This window comes from Salvelinus fontinalis, chromosome 5, assembly GCF_029448725.1.
Source record: "Salvelinus fontinalis isolate EN_2023a chromosome 5, ASM2944872v1, whole genome shotgun sequence".
NCBI classification, from domain to species: Eukaryota; Metazoa; Chordata; class Actinopteri; order Salmoniformes; family Salmonidae; genus Salvelinus; species Salvelinus fontinalis.
The window spans coordinates 33,225,296-33,246,528 of NC_074669.1; the positions used below are offsets into that span (position 1 = coordinate 33,225,296).

The 21,233-nt window shown below is 42.8% G+C and overlaps 3 protein-coding genes and 1 long non-coding RNA gene across 5 annotated transcripts in view; 2 read left to right on the forward strand and 2 right to left on the reverse strand.

Moving 5' to 3' along the window:
- LOC129855492 (uncharacterized) overlaps positions 1 to 6,387 on the reverse strand; it is a 42,047-nt gene extending 35,660 nt beyond the window's left edge. Inside the window, exon 1 of the long non-coding RNA XR_008759515.1 lies at positions 6,218 to 6,387. This is a non-coding gene — a long non-coding RNA (uncharacterized LOC129855492). The remainder of the gene's footprint in view (positions 1 to 6,217) is intronic.
- Positions 1 to 21,233, forward strand: part of LOC129855487 (NAD-dependent protein deacylase sirtuin-5, mitochondrial-like) — a 128,463-nt gene that overhangs the window by 90,105 nt on the left and 17,125 nt on the right. The window lies entirely within an intron of this gene.
- Positions 6,473 to 10,273, forward strand: LOC129855489 (insulin-like growth factor-binding protein 1). Of its 2 annotated transcripts, XM_055923206.1 has the most exons (4): positions 6,473 to 7,060; positions 7,314 to 7,468; positions 7,904 to 8,032; positions 8,623 to 10,273. In XM_055923206.1, exons 1-4 carry the CDS (start codon positions 6,688 to 6,690, stop codon positions 8,731 to 8,733), a joined length of 768 nt encoding a protein of 255 aa, XP_055779181.1. In that variant the 5' UTR covers positions 6,473 to 6,687; the 3' UTR covers positions 8,734 to 10,273. The 2 variants fall into 2 exon arrangements, with proteins under 2 accessions (XP_055779181.1, XP_055779182.1); XM_055923207.1 differs by lacking the exon at positions 7,904 to 8,032.
- LOC129855491 (insulin-like growth factor-binding protein 3) overlaps positions 18,790 to 21,233 on the reverse strand; it is a 59,908-nt gene continuing 57,464 nt past the window's right edge. The window contains exon 4 of the mRNA XM_055923208.1: positions 18,790 to 19,042. Coding sequence (XP_055779183.1) covers positions 18,917 to 19,042 — 126 coding nt within the window. The 3' untranslated portion in view covers positions 18,790 to 18,916. The remainder of the gene's footprint in view (positions 19,043 to 21,233) is intronic.

The following is a 21,233-nucleotide window of genomic DNA, read 5'->3' on the forward strand; positions in this document are numbered from 1 at the left end:
ACAGTAAAAACTGTGATATTTTGTGTTTCACCGAGTCATGGCTCAATGACAACATGGATAATATAGAGCTGGGTGGGTTTTCAGTGCATCGGCACGACAGAGCAGATACGTCTGGCAAGACGAGGGGTGGGGGTGTGTGTCTATTTGTCTATTTGCGCAATGTCTAATATTAAAGAAGTCTCGAGGTATTGCTTGCCTGAGGTAGAGTACCTGATGATAAGCTGTAGACCATGCTATCTTCCGAAAGAGTTCTCATCTATATTATTCGTAGCCGTCTATTTACCACCACAAACTGATGCTGGAACTAGGACCGCACTCAACGAGCTGTATAAGGCCATAAGCAAACAAGAAAATTCTCATCCAAAACTGGCACTGCTAGTGGCCCGGGGACTTTAATGCAGGCAAACTTAAATACCTAATTTATACCAGAATGTCAAGTGCAACCAGAGGGGGAAAAAAACTATAGACAACCTTAACTCCACACACAGAGATGCATACAAAGCTCTCCCTCGCCCTCCATTTGGCAAATCTGACCATAATTATATCCTCCTGATTCCTGCTTACAAGCAAAACTAAAGCAGGAAATACCGGTGTCTCACTCAACACAGAAGTGGTAACGAGGTAACTACGCTACAGGACTGTTTTGCCAGCACAGACTGGAATATGTTCCAGGATTCATCCAATTTCATTGAGGAGTACACCGCCTCAGTCACCGGCTTTTTCAATAAGTGCATTGACGACGTTGACCCCATAGTGACTGTACGTACATATCCCACCCAGAAGCCATGAATTACAGTCAACATCCGCACCGAGCAAAGGGCTAGAGCTCCTGCTTTCAGGGAGCGGGACACTAATCTGGACGCTGATAAGAAAACCCACTATGCCCACCGATGAACCATCAAACAGGCAAAGCATCAATACAGGATTACGATTGAATCCCACTACACCGGCTCTGATGCTCGTCGGATGTGGCAGGGCTTGCAAGCTATTAAAGACTACAAAGGGAAACTCAGCCGCGAGCTGCCCAGTGATGCAAGCCTATCAGATGAGCTAAATGCCTTTTATGCTCGCTTCGAGGCAAGCAACACTGAAAAATAAATGAGAGCACCAGCTGTTCCAGACGACTGTGTGATCACGCTCTCCGTAACCGATGTGAGCAAGACCTTTAAATAAGTCAACATTCACAAGGCCGTGGAGCCAGACGGATTACCAGGATGTTTACTCAGAGCATGCGCGGACCAACTGGCAAGTGTCTTCACTGACATTTTCAATTTCTCCCTGACTGAGTCTGGAATACCTACATGTTTCAAGCAGACCACCACAGTCCCTGTGCCCAAGAAAGCGAAGATAACCTGACTAAATGACTACTGCACCATAGCACTCACGTCGGTATCCATGAAGTGCTTTAAAAGGCTGGTCACGGCACACATCAACACCATCATCCCGGAAACCCTAGACCCAGTCCAATTTGTATTACGCCCCAACAGATACACAGATTAAGCAATCTCAACTCCACTCCCCATCTGCCCTTTCCCACCTGGACAAAAGTAACACCTATGTGAGAATTCAGCTCAGCGTTCAACACCATAGTGCCCACAAAGCTCATCACTAAGCTAAGAACCGTGGGACTAAACACCTCCCTCTGCAACTGGATCCTGGACTTCCTGATGGGCTGCCCCCAGGTGGTATGGGTGGGCAGCAACACATCTGCCACGCTGATCCTCAACACTGGGGCCTCTCAGAGGTGCGTGCTCAGTCCCCTCCTGCACTCCCTGTTCACCCACGACTGCGTGGCCTAGCACGACTCCAACACCATTATTAAGTTTGCTGACGATACAACAGTGGTAGGCCTGATCACTGACAATGAAGAGAAAGCCTATAGGGAGGAGGTCAGAGATCTGGCAGTGTGGTGCCAAGACAACAACCTCTCCCTCAATGTGAGCAAGACAAAGGAGCTGATCGTGGACTACAGAAAAAGGAGGGCCGAACAGGCCCCCTTTAACATCGACAGGGCTGGAGAGGAGCGGGTCAAGAGTTTCAAGTTCCTTGGTGTCCACATCACCAACGATCTATCATGGTCCAAACACAACAAGACTGTCGTGAAGAGGTCACGACAATACCTTTTCCCCCTCAGGAGACTGAAAAGATTTGACATGGGTCCCCAGATCCTCAAAAAGTTCTACAGCTGTACCATTGAGAGCATCCTGACCGGTTGCATCACTGCCTGGAATGGCAACTGCTCGCCATCCGACCGCAAGGCGCTACAGAGGGTAGTGCGTACGGCCCAGTACATCACTGGGGCCAAGCTTCCTGCAATCCAGTACCTATATAATAGATGGTGTCATAGGAAAGCCCATAAAATTGTCAGACTCCAGTCACCCAAGTCATATACTGTTTTCTTTGCTACCGCACATCATGCGGTACAGGAGCGCCAAGTCTAGGACCAAAAGGCTCCTTAACAGCTTCTACCCCCAAGCCATAAGACTGCTGAACAATTAATCAAATGGTCACCGGACTATTGCATTGACCCCCACCCCCTCCATTTGTTTTGACACTCCTGCTACTCGCTGTTTATTATCTATGGATAGTCACTTCACCCCTACCTACATGACCTCTAACCTGTACCCCCACACACTGACTCGGTAACGGTACCCCGTGTACATAGCCTCGTTATTGTTATGTTATTGTGTTACTTTGTATTATTCTTTACATTTATTTGGTATATATTTTCTTAACTCTTCTTAAACTACACTGTTGGTTAAGGGCTTGTAAGTACTATAAGTATTTCAAGGTAAGGTCTACACTTGTTGTATTCGGCACATGTGACAAATAAAGTTTGATTTGATTTTTGAAGAAGTGATGTGTGAAGTACACCTAGTTGACTGAAACGATTCACATTTGAGTGTCTCGGATTCACTTTTACTACATTATGTCTAGTTTATGAGATCAGGCTGGTTATTTTGGCAATAGCGTGAGAAAACAGAAGTGCTTTTCCCATTTGCAACATCAAACAGCGTCACTGGTTGATGTTGTGCCTACACTCTTAAAAATCTAATCAAAAACCAAATAAGGTTATTGAGAGCAATGCCATGGGGGATCCATTTTAGGGTCTCTGAAGAACCATAAATTGGATGGTTCTTTGAAGAACCATAGAAAAATCCCAAACCAGAAATGTTTTGGCCTTCCAGGATCAACATTGAATAACCCTGCTGTAAGGTTTCAAACCTTATTTACATATTTCCCAGGGTGCCTTTTGAGTGAATTTTAGAGTTACCAGTGCCACCTGTGACTGTGTTTGCTAGTGACAGAGATGTTCTTGTTGCATTCATTCATAAACAGTTCTGTGGCCCTGGAGCAAATGAGATTTTAAGTGAATATCTTCTCATTAAAGTCTTTAAATGATTAAAATATACATTTCACAAGTGTTTTGTTGTTGGTAGGAACAGGTTTCATTGTAACACAGAGACCTGAAACTCATAGTTTGCAAGCTACATCAGACCTGCAAGTCACACTATGATGGTTTGCAAAGTGATGTGCAATTCTTATTGGAATACAGTCGAAGTGAGGATATCCACCATTTGGATTTTTTATTCACCATCAACCTGCATTCAGAAGGACTGCCAGGGTTAGAAGGACTAAGGTACCAGACTACCTTAAACAAATAATCTGGAATAACCATTTCTGTAACGAGGGCAAGAAATCCAAGTCACAGATTCAAATAGTTTAGAAAAATATATGCCATTCATATTTGCGTTGCATAAGATTCATTAATTGATTAATGTACATGTGAAAACATAGATATTGGAACAAACAATTATAAAACTCAACCTGTAATAGAGCATGCTGGGAAATATGATAATGATGGGCATGGTTTTGGTTGAACTCTTGTATTAACACTGGGGTTCTTTTACACCGCTGAGTGTTAATTTAACTACAGTGTTAATTTAACTCTTGACTCAACACTAGAAATGTGACACTGAAAAATCAACACTAGTTAAAACCTCTCTAGGGTACGCGAGAGAGGTTTTAACTAGTGTTGATTTTTCAGTGTGTTGTTTTGAATTTGGCGCCCTGCAGTTTCACCTCTTCAACAGCCAGTGAAACTGCAGGGCGCCAAATTCAAAACAACAGAAATCCCATAATTAAAATTCCTCAAACATACATGTATTTTACACCATTTAAAATATAAACTTGTTGTAAATCCAGCCACAGTGTCCGATTTCAAAAAGGCTTTACGACGAAAGCAAACCAAACGATTATGTTAGGTGAGTGCCTATTTACAGAATAACACAGCCATTTTTCCAGCCAAAGAGAGGATTCACAAAAAGCAGAAATATAGATAAAATGAATCACTAACCTTTGATGATCTTCATCAGATGACACTCATAGGACTTCATGTTACACAATACATGTATGTTTTGTTTGGTAAAGTTCATATTTTTATCCAAAAATCTGAGTTTACATTGGCGCCTTACGTTCAGAAGTTCCAAAACATCCTTTGATTTTGCAGAGAGCCACATCACTTTACAGGAATACTCATAATAAACATTGCTAAAAGATACAACTGTTATGCATGGAATTTTAGATGCACTTCTCCTTAATGCAACCGCTGTGTCAGATTTAAAAAAAAGCTATATGGAAAAAGCAAACCTTGCAATAATCTGAGTCGGCGCTCAGAGCCCAATCAAGACACAAATATATCTGCCATATTATGCAGTCAACAGAAGTCAGAAATAACATTATAAACATTCACTTACCTTTGATTAACTTCATCAGAATGCACTCCCAGGAATCCCAGTTCCACAATAAATGTTTGTTTTGTTCGATACTGTCCATCATTTATGTCCAAATTCCTCCTTGTTGTTCTAGTGTTCAGTACACTTTCCAAACTCACGACGCGCGGGCAAGTCCAGAGGAAAGTACAGACGAGAAGTTAAAAAAGTTATATTACAGTCCGTAAAAACATGACAAACAAAGTATTGAATCAATCTTTAGGATGTTTTTAACATAATTCTTCAATAATGTTCCAACTGGAGTATTCCTTTGTCTTCAGAAGTGCGATGGAACAGAGCTCGCTCTCACATGAACGTCAGTGCATGTTCAGCTCATGATAGACCTTACTCAATCCCCTCTCCTTCGGCCCCACTTCACAGGAGAAGCATCAGACAAGGTTCTAAAGACTGTTGACATCTAGTGGAAGCCTTAGGAAGTGCAACATTACCAATATCCCACTGTATCTTCAATAGGAGCTAAGTTGAAAATCGACCAACCTCAGATTTCCCACTTCCTGGTTGGATTTTTCTCTGGTTTTTGCCTGCCATATGAGTTCTGTTATACTCACAGACATTATTCAAACAGTTTTAGAAACTTCAGAGTGTTTTCTATCCAAATCCACTAATAATAATATGCATATTCTAGCTTTTATGGCTTCGTAGCAGGCCGTTTACTCTGGGCATGCTTTTCATCAGGACGTGAAAATTCTGCCCCCTACCCTAAAGAAGTTACTGGCCAATTTTCTGTGTGCTATGAAAGTGACACATCTGCATGCTTTCATATATTTCAATAACATTTAAAAAATCTGAAGCACCATAGATGTCATGTCAAACACCCCACACTTAACTCAAATGTTCTTTATCAGGAAAAGCTATCCAAGGAACCTTAAACCTCTACAGGATCGGTGTGTTCCCCGCGGGATGGTTGAGCTAAAATGCGCTAACGTGATTAGCATGACGTTGTAAGTAACAAGAACATTTCCCAGGACATAGACATATCTGATATGGGCAGAAAGCTGACATTCTTGTTAATCTGATTGCACTGTCCAATTTACAGTAGCTATTACAGTGAACGAATACCATGCTATTGTTTGAGGAAAGTGCACAGTTATGTACTTGAAAATGTATCAATAAACCAATTAGGCATATTTGGGCAGACTTGATACAACATGATGAACAGTAATGCAATGGTTCATTGGATCAGGTTAAAATTTACACATACACTGCTGCCATATAGTGGCCAAACTCTAAATTGTGCCTAAACTGGAATAATACATTGTGGCCTTTCTCTTGCATTTCAAAGCTGAAGAAAATAAAGCATGTTTTTTTCATTGTGTTATCTTTAACCAGATCTAATGTGTTATATTCTCCTACATTAATTTCACATTTCCACAAACTTCAAAGTGTTTCTTTTCAAATGGTATCAAGAATATGCATATCCTTACTTCAGTTCCTGAGCTACAGGCAGTTAGATTTGGGTAGGTCATTTGAGGCGAAAATTGAAAAAAAGGTTCCGATCCTTAAGGCTGAAGAAGAACCATTTTAACTACCTTTATTTTTTTTCAGTGTACAGAGAGCGCGACATGTGGGCACCGTCTGTTCCAATATAAATATTGAAGTGTTGTTGTATTGAAATAAGCTCGCTGATCGGACGAACGTGGGCCAATCAGAAGCCCTCAGATCAGTACACCTTCTTTTCAGAAATCATTCATAACGCCGATGCCTCAAACGTTTTTACGAGGACCCTGGTATAAATATGGCTGGAGTAGTTATTCATTTTTCCAAAATGAAAGGATAGAAACTAAGGAACAGAAACGAATCAGAAACGAATCCTGGTTATGTGTCCTTTACCTAACCTTTGATAACTACTTTTATTCCTTGTCCTATATTTAGTCTACCAGACTCTCCGTTTACAATGAGTGGATTATTTCTGAAAAATGTATTGGTGGCAGCAGCGGTATGTTGCTCGGTGCTGGTCACGGTGGCACTGGGGTCTCTGTTGGGGTCCCCGGTGTTAGCGCAAGAGCCGATCCGATGCGCCCCGTGCGCGCCGGAGAAGCTGAGCGAGTGTCCAGTGGTGGCGCACGGCTGTGTGGAGGTTCTGAGTGAGCCGGGTTGCGGATGCTGTCTTGTCTGCGCCCTGATGACGGGGGAACTGTGCGGAATCTACACGGCGCCATGCGGGTATGGACTGAGGTGCACCCCAATACCCGGCGACCTCCAGCCGCTGCAGTCCCTTATTCGCAGCCAGGCGGTGTGCATGGCGAGCCCTATTCCCCAAAACCCAGGTATTCAACCCCATATTGCAGAATGCTTTGCCTATAGATAGCTTATACATTGCATATATGTCATATATCTGTAATAGACCTATGATAATAATAGCCCATGTGTTTTATCGTTTTAAAGGCTGATTGATAATGATAGGCTAATAATAATTAGATGGCATATTATTCATAATTTACATATGTATTTGTGCAGAAGTGCAATACTGTGATTTCTGCTTTTCCCCTTCTTGACACTCTCATTCGCTCTTTTCTCCAGATCGAGGAGAGGTGAACGCTACCGAGGTCTCAGGCCCCTGCTTCACGCGCGACCCTCCTGGCCACAACAAGTCCTTCGATCCCCCGTCTACCGCGGACGCGCAGGAGAGCATGAAAGCCAAAGTCAGCGCAATCAGGAAGAAACTGGCGAAGCAGGTGAGCGGTCATGGAACATTTAGTAGCCGTTTTGCAACTATAATTTAATATGCTTAAAACCAAAGGATGTTTGTTGGTGGGTATTAAGCGTCAAACCGCAAGGGGGCGTTCGAGTGCCTTTGAAGTTTGTGTGTGTGTGCATGCGTGCGTAAGTGTGTTCTTTAGCTTACCTATGACCTATCATGGAACTATTTGACTAAATAGGCTACCAGTGTTTTGCCACAACAGGCCTTGACTGTGTGGGTTGATAGGATAGAACAGCAGCTCAAAATGACTAGTGAGATACTCTATCTAGTATGTCACCCATGTAGCCTGTTCAGAGACACATTTAGAAGCGAATGAACATAGATAAAACACTTAAAATAAACAGAAAGTCCCCAAATATACAGAAAGTCCCCATCTCAAGTAAGTGACCCCCGTTCTCTCTCCTCCCAGGCTCCCTGTCAATTGGAGTTGCAGAGAGCTCTGGAGAAGATCGCTAAGTCACAACAGAAGCTAGGAGACAAACTGGCCAGGTTCTACCTGCCAAACTGTGACAAACACGGGCTCTTCAAAGCCAAACAGGTAGATATACCTTATCTGTGTGTGTGCACTTGGCATTGGTGCCCAATTCATGATTCCTGTCAGTGTCAAATAATCTCACCTGGTTGTGTGTGTGTGTGTGTGTGTGTGTGTGTGCGTGTGTGTGTGTGTGTGTGTGTGTCTGTGTGTGCAGCCAATATTGTGCCAACTACAGCTCCATAAAGAATAATGTGTATTCAGGCAGAGATTTGTATAGCAATGTTTACACCTTTGAGCACATTCAGCTATATTCGCTTTGATGTCATTGCCTTGGCGCAGTGTGACTATACACGCGTGTGTGCCTCTCTGTGTGTGCTCCTGTACATTCGTGTCTTGGAGTTGGTGTGTGTTTACCTCGTACTGTAGGTTGCGGCTGCACACAGATGAGGGTCATAGCATATCTGAACAGGTGGTTAAGTTGTGTAAAAAAGACCCAGGGATTCTAATATCTCTCTCTCTCTCTCTCCCTCTCTCTCTCTCTCTCTCCCTCTCTCTCTCTCTCTCTCTCTCTCTCTCTCTCTCTCTCTCTCTCTCTCTCTCTCTCTCTCTCTCTCTCTCTCTCTCTCTCTCTCTTTTTACTTTTCTCTCACCAGTGTGAGTCGTCTCTTGATGGACAGAGAGGCAGGTGTTGGTGTGTGTCCTCCTGGAATGGAAAGAAGATTCCAGGATCCACTGATCTGTCTGGAGATGCAGACTGTTCTTAAGAGATCAACCACTGATGCAGAACACACACACACTAACACGCACGCACACACACACACTGTAAACCACTGATTTTCTTTTGATACTTGTTATTTATTAATTGTCCATGGCGATGTTTGATATTCAGGTACACATTATCACTGTGGGACTGATGACCCCTGACCTTCAATCCCTGAATCCTGATCCCGTCCCTCCTCACCAAAGAGAAAATCCATGTTTTTTCTGAAAAGGAGATTTTTATATTTTAATGCATTTTCTTTAACTCTACAGCCTTACTTATTTCACATTATGTACTGTATGTATCCATTTGTAATTGTATTTTAATATTTATATAATTTAGTCTTATTTTCATTATTATCATTATTATTATTTGTGCATTACTATCAGTGTATAAAGTGTATATATGTATCGACGCCCTGAGTTACTCCATGTTGCTCTGGGCCCAGTTTTCCAAAAGCATCTTAAGGCTAAGTTCATCTTCAGAACATTCATAGGGGCATCGTTAAATCTCCGAACTGTTTCCCAAAACTATCATTACTAAAGCTGCACTTGAAAACACTCATTATTTACCGACTGCCTCAGACCACTCATAGAACAGCTGTGTCGTTAGATGTGTTTTTCACTTCATACACAGAAGAGCTCTGCTGAACATAGAAGATGTTTATCTGTCTCTCTGTGACCGCCGATAACTTCACAACGAAGTTGACTACAAACAGAACGTTGCCAATGTCTTTGCTAGTGTTACAAACAAGCCAACGATTAAAAGATCCTTCAAATGAAAAATGAGATGACTGCGTTAAAAGATAAATAGCCTTCCTACAGTATAATTCACATAGGCCTATATTTCAATGATATTGAAATCTATTCATTCAATTGAGTTCTGCTTTGCTATTTGGTACATTTTGCCTCAATATATCTCATGATATGTAGCCTAACATGTGACCTGCCAAATCTTGACAGTGCATTATTAAGGGAAAGGGAAAAGGGAATAGTGAGTCAGTTGTACAACTGAATGCCTTCAACTGAAATGTGTCTTCCACATTTAACCCAACCCCTCTGAATCAGAGAGGTTCGGGGGGCTGCCTTAATCGACATCCACGTCTTCGGCGCCTGGGGAACAGTAGGTTAACTGCCTTGCTCAGGGGCAGAACAACAGATTGTTACCATGTCAGCTCGAGGATTCGATCCAGCAACCTTTCGGTTACTTTATAGGGTAAGAATTAGAATAAGCCACTTCAATATTTGCAGCCTGTCACGCCCTGACCTTAGAGAGCCTTTTTATTCTCTATTTGTTTAGGTCAGGGTGTGACTAGGGTGGGCAATCTATGTTGTATTTCTATGTTGGCCTGGTATGGTTCCCAATCAGAGGCAGCTGTCTATCGTTGTCTCTGATTGGGGATCATACTTAGGCAGCCTTTTTTCCACCTTAGTTTGTGGGATCTTTATTTTGTATAGTTGCTGTGTAGCCTGCGGAACTTTATGTTTGTTTTGTATTTTGTTATTTTTCAGTGTTCATTTGAAATAAAGTAAGATGTTCGCCTACCACGCTGCATCTTGGTCTCCTCATTCAAACGACGAGCGTAACACAGCCAGAGGTGATACTATCTCTCTAGGAGCTGATCCGTTGTCAGTATTGTGGAATAATTATAATGACATTGGCCGTTGCAGGAAAAATGCATCCTTAAAACACTCATAAGACTAAATTCCAACTCTATCGGGAAACTGGGTCCAGGTCTTTAGAAGTTTGTCTGGTGGTTTACTTTTGAAACGAACCAAACAAAAGCACTGTGTGACCCAAATTCATTTTAGAAGGATTTCTAAATAGTATGTGACTTTTAATTGTTTTTCATGTTCACTGACATGGTTTTGTTTGTTTTTATTTCTGATATGATTCATACATGATGACACTCGGCTACACCAGTGAATGCAGAAAACGACTAATTTGGACATTCTTAACTTTCAAGAAACTCAATGTGGGTTTTGCAGAATTGCATGATGGGTAATGCTCCTGCATTGTCCCTTGTTCTGATGGGTGTCTACCTTGACCTACCTCTCTTTACTGACTGCCATCACTGTTCTTTATATAACATGAACGCATTATGAGAGAGAGAGAGAGGGAGAGATTATTCCAAAGTGACTGACTGTTCACTCGTGTATGTACACTTTTGTAATTGAGATGTGTTGTAAAAAAATATGTATTTAATTAAAACGTTTAACCTCAAATATGTTATCTTGGTCACCGTGTTGCCAAACAAGACTACATTGAAAATAAGCCTTCTGGTTTTGTGTTTTTATCCTCAATCATTAATGTATGTAATGTTGTCTTTGGCTGGAGCAGCCTATTATTTTTAATGATCAAATACATTCAATCAATAAATCAATCAGTCTTTATGCTCCCTTACCAGAAGCCCTGTTTATACCTGCCGTTAACATGCGTCCTTCGTCCTGATTTTGTACTGATCTTGACATGATCTTGTCTCTTTACACTTCTAAGATCTGATCACAATCAGATCACAATGCATCTTTTAATCGTCTACTGACAAAAATGAGGACACACTCAGAGTGTCCTCATGGACAAGATCCGTAAAAAAGGCTACATGCTTGAACCAGGTATAAATAGGGCTAGAGAGAGTCATAGCTCAGCCCTGCCCGTCCTCTCTCTCTCTCTCCTCTCTCTGCCTTTTGACCCGCTCTCTGTTTGTCTTGGTTGAATGCAGGTATTTCCCTCAACGTCCCCAACGTGCCCACTGCCAGCCTGCCTGGCACCACCACATTCATTTAAGTTTTTTACAAATTGACCTATCGCTTTATCTATCGTCTTTGCCACATTCCAGGGCTGAAGGAGAGAGAGAGAGGGCGAGAGTGAGAGAGAGAGAGGGCGAGAGTGAGAGAGAGAGAGGGCGAGAGTGAGAGAGAGGGTGAGAGTGAGAGAGAGAGAGAGAGAGAGGGCGAGAGTGAGAGAGAGAGAGAGTGAGGGTGAGAGAGAGAGAGAGAGAGAGAGAGAGGGCGAGAGTGAAAGAGAGAGAGAGAGAGAGAGAGGGCAAGAGTGAGAGAGAGAGAGAGAGGGAGAGCGAGAGGGCGAGAGTGTGAGAGGGTGAGAGACAGGGATTTGATGAGAAAAACAGAACCTCTGAACCTTTTCATCAACTATCCAAAAACATTCCTCTGGTCATCTTTTTGGTTGCCAACTGTCTCCCCATCTGTTCGAACATTTGATGTAAACAATTTATTGATTGTAGGCCTACTTACTATAACTCTGAATTAGACAGTATTGAGTGCTGAATGTACTACTCAGATTCTCTGAGGTAATATAGCCTGACTCGTAAAAACGCCCTCAAGCCATTCAACAGTAAATACAAATTGTGTTTATTTTTTATTTAAAAAATATGTTCAATATACATTATATTTGAACAAAATAATTTTCCATTCTCAAAGGAAAGAAAAGCTGTGTGATTTTCTAGTTTAGTAATATGAAAAGCTTATATTCTTTAAAGAATCAAAACTCTTTAAATGATACAATTTGAATAAATAAATACATTTTTTTAAAAGTACAATTACCCGTGAACAACAGAAAGATTCTTATGTGACCAGTGGACCCAGACTGAGACAGAATGGCATGGCGTGCATGTTGGCTTGGCGTGCACATTGGCGTGCACAGAGAGAAGTAGTGGAGTAGTGACCGACTGACTGACAGAGAGTTCCACTGGATGACAGACCCATAGGAAAACACAACAGGATTGGGTTTAGCCACATTGTCAATTCAGGAAGTTAACATTTTGAAATTAACATTTTCCTCATTAAGCATTTTAGAATACTGTATTGAGTGCATTGAAACAATCATGACCCAACTCTGTTATACACCTATTAGACAGACCAGTGACCTGAGTGCCTGAGTGACTGACTGATAGTTACCGTGGGCAACAGACCCGGAGATATACAGAGTTTACAAAATAATGATACTGCTGAGAAACAGAAGAAAGAGTGTTAATTAAAATATAAACATTAATTAGTAATTATATTCTCCAAAATACACAGAATCAACTTCCACTTGGTGGTAGGGGAGAGTGGGGTAAGTTGAGAATTTTTTTACATTCAACATCACTTGAATGTAATCACACATTAAGGGAAATATATAATATTATTTGTTACAAAGATATCTACATATATTTCAGGATGTTGTGTATCCACAGAAATAATCAGTATTCATGTAAACATTACAGCTTTGAAAACATAGCTTCTCCAAAAAAAGTGGTCTTTGTCACAACTTACTCCGGGTATGGGGTAAATTGAGTCGCAGGACAGAGTAAGTTAAGCCTCCTGCAAATTTCTGTACTGAATTAAATAATTCCACTACTTATTTAAAACCATGTCTATCTTTATTTCCCAAAAACAATTCAACACAATCACTTATTTGTCTTTTAACCATTTAAGCATTGTTTAACACAGGCTTAACCTCGAATCAACACTTTGTACTTTTTTAACGTAGGCCAGGCCCTGTTGTTGCCTCTTATTCCGGCGATAATGCCTTGCGTTACGCCTGGGAAGAAAACACTTCAATAGCCTCAACTTGCCATTGGCTCAACTTACCCCAAGGCAACATTTTTACTATATTAGCCCACACAGCTACAAGGACACACTTTTATGCTAGGTTAAAGACCTCATATTGAAGCTTATAGAGACGCCAAATTATGTATAGAACAATCTTAAAAGTATGTGCTTTGGTTTAGATACAAGCATCATAAAACGTTTAGCACAATAAATTCATTTGACTTGCTGAAAATCTGTTTTTTGGACGTAACTTGCTTACCACTTTTTCCATGTGGTTTCTTCCTTCACAGACTCCATGAAATGATGACCTCTTCCTAAATATTTGTTCAAATTATTAATTTTGTGTATATTTTCCTCTAAACAAGGTCGGTTCAACTTACGCTTTGGCTAGACTTACCCCAATCTCCCCTACTATTGGAAAGTCACTGAATCCTTTATAAGAAAATAAAACGTAGTTTGGATCAGCTTTGAATTATTTCTTAGATAAATGACTTCTTTATTTACTTCATTTTATGTACAGTACACACAGCGCCTCCGGAAAGGATTCAGATCCCTTGACTGCTTCCACATTTTGTTACGTTACAGCCTTATTCTAAAATGGATTAAATACAACATATTTTTCAGAAATCTACACACAATACCCCATAGTGACAAAGCAAAAAACGTTTTTTAGAATTTTAGCTAATATTTAAAAAATAAATGTACATAAATATTCAGAACCTTTGCTTATGAGACTCGAAATTGAGCTCAGATGCGTCCTCTTTCCATTGATCATCCTTGAGATGTTTCTACAACTTGATTGGACTCCACCTGTGGTAAATTACATTGATTGGACATGATTTGGAAAGGCACACACCTGTCTCTGTAAGGTCCCACAGTTGACAGTGCATGTCAGAGCAAAAACCAAGCCATGAGGTCGAAGGAATTGTCCATAGAGCTCCGAGACAGGATTGTGTTGAGGCACATATCTGGGGAAGGGTACCAAGACATTTCTGCAGCATTGAAGGTCCCAAAGAACACAGTGGCCTCCATTATTCTTAAATGGAAGAAGTTTGGAACCGCCAAGACTCTTCCTAGAGCTGTCCACCCGGCTAAACTGAGCAATCGAGGGAGAAGAGCCTTGGTCAGGGAGGTGACCAAGAACCTGATGGTCACTCTGACAGAGGTCTACAGTTCCTCTGTGGAGATAGGAGAACCTTCCAGAAGGACAACCATCTCTGCAGCACTCCACCAATCAGGTTTTTATGGTAGAGTGGCCAGACGGATGCCACTCCTCAGTAAAAGGCACATGACAACCCGCTTGGAGTTTGCCAAAAGGCACCTAAAGATTCTCAGACCATGAGAAACAAGATTCTCTGGTATGATGAATCCAAGATTCAACTCTTTGGCCAGAATGGCAAGCATCACGTCTGGAGGAAACCTGGCACCATCCCTACGGTGAAGCACGGTGGTGGCAGCATCATGCTGTGGGGGTGATTTTCTGCGGCAAAGACTGGGAGACTAGTCAAGATTGAGACAAAGATGAATGGAGCAAAGTACAGATAGAGCCTTGATGAAAACCTGCTCAGAGTGCTCAGAACCTCAGACTGGGGTTAAGGTTCACCTTCCAACAGGACAACAACACTAAGCACACAGCCAAGACAACGCAGGAGTGGCTTCGGGACAAGTCTCTGAATGTCCTTGAGTGGCCCAGCCAGAGCCTGGACTTGAACCTGATCTAACATCTCTGGAGACCTGAAAATAGCTGTGCAGCAACGCTCCCCATCCAACCTGAAAGAGCTTGTTCTAAAAAACAGTTTTTGCTTTGTCATTATGGGGTATTGTGTGTAGATTGATGAGGAGAAAAAACGATTTAATCAATTTTAGAATGAGGCTGTAACCTAACAAAATGTGGAAAAAGTTAAGGGGTCTGAATGCTTTCTGAAGGCACTGTATGTCTATTCAGACACATAGCTTCCAGGAAAAAAAATTATAATAATTACAAAGACACACAAATAACAGGGAAGGAGGCAGGGCAATAGCTTAAACATCATTTTTTGCAACTCGCCGTAAATGAAGTGCTCTAACAAAATGTCATATAGTACCAGCGGGTTGGTTGGTTTGAAGTTGTTTTTTAAAAGTAACTTTGTAGCTGATTCAGTGCAACCAAGCTACTGGGCTTGCATTCCTTCTCGTGCAGTCTCCACTGTTAAAGTCTGCAAATATCATCCAAATATGGTGCCATTTTGGACACAGGATATGTGAAAGCGTCGTAGCGTCGTAGACGAAGCAGGAAGCACCTCTAGGAGAACCACGCCCCTTTCCTCAGACCCCCTGTCTGCTTAAGTGCACATTTGGTGCTGTGTCCATCTTGTGGAGTTGTTGGCATAAGATCATACAAGCATCTCCAAGAACAATATAAATGAAAAGAAAACACACTTTGCATTGAATGTAAATTCCGAGGAGTGCTGTTTATTTACTAGGCTGAGTAAGTTCACTGTCTGAAGTCCTGCTGTGGCATATATACACTGCTCAAAAAAATAAAGGGAACACTTAAACAACACAATGTAACTCCAAGTCAATCACACTTCTGTGAAATCAAACTGTCCACTTAGGAAGCAACACTGATTGACAATAAATTTCACATGCTGTTGTGCAAATGGAATAGACAAAAGGTGGAAATTATAGGCAATTAGCAAGACACCCCCCAAAACAGGAGTGATTCTGCAGGTGGTGACCACAGACCACTTCTCAGTTCCTATGCTTCCTGGCTGATGTTTTGGTCACTTTTGAATGCTGGCGGTGCTCTCACTCTAGTGGTACCATGAGACGGAGTCTACAACCCACACAAGTGGCTCAGGTAGTGCAGTTCATCCAGGATGCCACATCAATGCGAACTGTGGCAAAAAGGTTTGCTGTGTCTGTCAGCGTAGTGTCCAGAGCATGCAGGCGCTACCAGGAGACAGGCCAGTACATCAGGAGACGTGGAGGAGGCCGTAGGAGGGCAACAACCCAGCAGCAGGACCGCTACCTCCGCCTTTGTGCAAGGAGGTGCACTGCCAGCGCCCTGCAAAATGACCTCCAGCAGGCCACAAATGTGCATGTGTCTGCTCAAACGGTCAGAAACAGACTCCATGAGGGTGCTATGAGGGCCCGACGTCCACAGGTGGGGGTTGTGCTTACAGCCCAACACCGTGCAGGACGTTTGGCATTTGCCAGAGAACACCAAGATTGGCAAATTCGCCACTGGCGCCCTGTGCTCTTCACAGATGAAAGCAGGTTCACACTGAGCACATGAGCACATGTGACAGACGTGACAGAGTCTGGAGACGCCGTGGAGAACGTTCTGCTGCCTGCAACATCCTCCAGCATGACCGGTTTGGCGATGGGTCAGTCATGGTGTGGGGTGGCATTTCTTTGTGGGGCCGCACAGCCCTCCATGTGCTCGCCAGAGGTAGCCTGACTGCCATTAGGTACCGAGATGAGATCCTCAGACCCCTTGTGAGACCATATGCTGACACATGCACATTTGTGGCCTGCTGGAGGTCATTTTGCAGGGCGCTGGCAGTGCACCTCCTTGCACAAAGGCGGAGGTAGCGGTCCTGCTGCTGGGTTGTTGCCCTCCTACGGCCTCCTCCACGTCTCCTGATGTACTGGCCTGTCTCCTGGTAGCGCCTGCATGCTCTGGACACTACGCTGACAGACACAGCAAACCTTTTTGCCACAGTTCGCATTGATGTGCCATCCTGGATGAACTGCACTACCTGAGCCACTTGTGTGGGTTGTAGACTCAGTCTCATGCTACCACTAGAGTGAGAGCACCGCCAGCATTCAAAAGTGACCAAAACATCAGCCAGGAAGCATAGGAACTGAGAAGTGGTCTGTGGTCACCACCTGCAGAATCACTCCTGTTTTGGGGGGTGTCTTGCTAATTGCCTATAATTTCCACCTTTTGTCTATTCCATTTGCACAACAGCATGTGAAATTTATTGTCAATCACTGTTGCTTCCTAAGTGGACAGTTTGATTTCACAGAAGTATGATTGACTTGGAGTTACATTGTGTTGTTTAAGTGTTCCCTTTATTTTTTTGAGCAGTGTATATATATATATATATTGTTGTTGTTGATTGTAGTTATTGTTGTTTTGTTCTACAGTGCTATAAACCTTGTCAAATGTTGCCACTATGGAAAAGGTACAGAATTATTGCTATGCTATGGGAGGCAGGTAGTCTAGCGGTTAGAGCCTTGTGCTAGTCCGAAAGGTTGGTAGCTTGAATCTCCAAGCTGACAAGGTGAAACATCTGTTGATGTAAACAAGGCACTTAACTCTAATTGATCCAGGGTTGCCATTGATAATGGAAGACCTGGCATTGACCTCACTCTCCGAGGGTGTCTCAGGTGGAGTAGGGATATGCAAAAAAACACATTTCCAATTTCACGTGTATAATACACACTTGTATAATAAACAGGACAAATATAAGCAGCTACCTAATTATTTATAATTGGTCCAGATTTTCTTTAACTGCAAGGAGCGATATGGGGGAGTGGATGCAGCTAAAGTGCTTTAAGTGCTTGCGCTTGGGCTCGAAGAATGGGGACCTATTGAAGAGAGAGTAATCCAGTCTCACCGAGCATGCCCAGGCTAAAGGACCCTACAACCGGCCATACTCACCATAAACAGGAAGAGGACTGCAGATAGAGGGACCAAGTTGCTATGACAACAATGCTGGTCTTATTTCCTGACTGGAGGAGTGATGGTTTGGCAGTTAAGCTAGGCTAGGCTAACCCACCAGCTAACTAACCAGACCAGACTCCAGGGCTGAATGGTGGTAAAACGATGTGAGCACCTGTGAGGACTGCAGAAGGCTAAGGAAGGACTATGGGAAGGGGAGGGATAGGAGTTAGGGATGGGGGGAGAGGGGGCGGAGAGGATGAGGTGGGCAGTGTGGGGTTTTAAGGCACCGTTATTGGGCACTGTCTCCATTCGTTGTCCCCTTAACCTGTAAATGTGACGCAGCACATCGGGTTGGACAAGCTGGTTGCTTTGGAGACAGTGGGGAAGGCCAGTGTTGTCCAAGATGGCATGAAAGAGATCAGAGGCTGGCCAAACCATAAGCCTTCACTTCATAATGATGGACCCTGAGAAAGAGGAGGAGTTTCTGCATGACAGGATGGAAGGGGGCTGGATTTGGGTTTGGGTGTTCTAACATCTCTAAACTGATCTTAGTGAAAGACAGCATTTACACACGCATACACACACAAACACACAAACACACATACACACGTTGAGTTGGGTCACAGTCACTCACACTTTAAATACAGTGGAAAAGTCCCTCCTTCGTCTCTCTCTAAAAGAATAGTGCAGATGATTCGTTTCTCTCTCTCTTGTTTCAATACAAGGTGAAAGAGGTTCCCATAGCACAGAGCAGATAGCTGTAGATGATGGACAGAAGGCTTGGCCTATTAGGCTGTGCTCCCCCAGTCTTTTCCCTCCCTCCCCCCTCTGTCCCCCCTCCCTTCCCTACCCGGCAGTCATGTGACCTGAGGTCAACAGTCTGGCGCTCTTTTGACTGTGCTTTGTGAAGTGCCGGAGTGAAAAAAAGTCTCTCTCCTATTCCTTCGTTCTTTCTCTCCATCCATCCATTCTCTCTCTGCTTCTCATTTGTTCTCCAGGTTGTTGCACTGGGATTCTCCTCTCTCCTTTCCATCGTAGCTGGGGAGAGGCTGACCGTACTTATCCACACACCAGCAGTAACCTCGCTTCCTCCCTTTGGATGGACGGCACTGCAGAGAGAGAGACAGAAAGAGAGTGAGAATTAAAGAAAGATAGAGTTACATTTAATTCAATATAACAACCAACCTTCTATCGTATAAAACGCTTTTCAACTTTGACAAACTAGAAAGGCAGTTTTTTTCTGTCAGACGTGTGCAGCCTTCACCAAGCTGTGTCTCATAGGCAGGTAACACCAGTATGGGAAGGACTAACACACTAACACCATTCAACTAGCCCTGGCAGCCTAGAAACACTCCGAGAGCAAAAGAGGAGAGAGGGATAGAGAGACAGAGTAACCTCCTGCCAAATGTATGACCATATTAGAGACACATATTTCCCTCAGATTACACAAATCCACAAAGTATTTGAAAACAAACCCAAGTTTGACAAACTCCCATATGTACTGGGTGAAATACCACAGTGTGCCATCACAGCAGCAAGATTTGTGACAAGTTGCCACAAGAAATAGGCAACCAGTGAAGAACAAACACCATTGTAATACAACCCATATTTATGTTTATTTATTTTCCCTTTTGTACCTTAACCATTTGCACATCGCTACAACACTGTATAGACATAATATGACATTTGAAATGTCTTTATTCTTTTGGAACTTCTGTGAGTGTAATGTTTACTGTTATTTTTTATTGTTTATTTCACTTTAGTTTATTATCTATTTCACTTGCTTTGGCAATGTTAACATGTGTTTCCCATGCCAATAAATCCCTTGAATTGAATTGAGAGAGAGAGAGCTTTTAGAGAGAGGGGGAGACCGGCCGACTGGGTAAAGGGTAGAAAGACACAGGGGATAGGGTAGAGAGGGACGAAGTAAAGGGGGTGAGGACACAAAGGGGGTGAGGACAGAGAGAGGGTAAGAGGACAGAGAGGGGGTGAAGACAAAGAGGGGAAAGAGGACAGAGAGGGGTTGAGGTAAGAGGACAGAAAGGGGAAAGATGACAAAGAGGGGAAAGGACATTGATTTGAAACAGATTAGCGTTTTCACGGAGAGCACATAAATTGTTGATCCAACTCAAGGTGTCAGAAAAAAATGACGCACCCCCCTCCCCAACGTAAAAAATATTTCACATTTAACCCACCCTTCCGGTTGCTGACAATGATCAGCTAGGGGGAAATTATAATTATAAATATATCAAATATATGCAATCAATTTTCCACCAACAGTTTTCTGTGCCTATGCACCAAACAACCAATAAACAAAACGTACCGACATGGTTTGCATTTTCAACACAACGATAAATAGACTATCAATCTGGACAAACAGAAAACACATCCCTTCCTACCCTGTAGGCTTACCCTGTACCGAAAGCTTGGCTTGACAATCTATGAATGTCATTCAACTTTTTTGGTGTTTTGTAACAGATGTCTCTTTCCATTCATCAAATTGCCTCTGCATAGTTTGGGTAGATTGATTTATTTTGTCAGTTAAAAAACACTACATGCACAGGAGGTTGGTGGCACCTTAATTGGGGAGAACGTGCTGGAGCGGAATCAGTGGAATTGTATCAAATACATCAAACACATGGTTTCCATTCCATTTACTCTGTTCCTGCCATTATTATGAGCCGTTCTCCACTTAGCAGCTGCCACTGACTACATGACCATGTGGACACCTGCTCGTGGAACATCTTATCACAAAATCCTGGGCATTTATATGGAGTTAATCACCCCTTTGCTGCTATAACAGCCTCTGCTCTTCTGGGAAGGCTTTCCATTCGATGTTGGAACATTGCTGCGGGAACTTGCTTCCATTCAGCCACAAGAGCATTATTGTGGTTGGTCACTGATGTTGGAGGATTAGGCCCCCAACATCCCAAAGGTGTTCGATGGGGTTGAGGTCAGGGCTCTGTGCAGGCCAATCAAGTTCTTCCACACCGATCTTGACAAACCATTTCTGTAATGACCTCGCTTTGTGCACGGAGGAATTGTCATGCTGAAACAGGAAAGGGCCTTCCCCAAACTGTTGCCACAAGGTTGGAAGCACAGAATAGTCTACAAAGTCATTGCATTGTATGCTGTAGCATTAATATTTCCCTTCACTGGAACTAGGGGGCCTAGGGAAAACCATGAAAAACAGCCCCAGACCATTATTCCTCCTCCACCAAATTTTGCAGTTGGCACTATGCATTCGGGCACTATGCATTTGGGCAGGTAACGTTCTCCCAAACTCAGATTCGTCCGTCG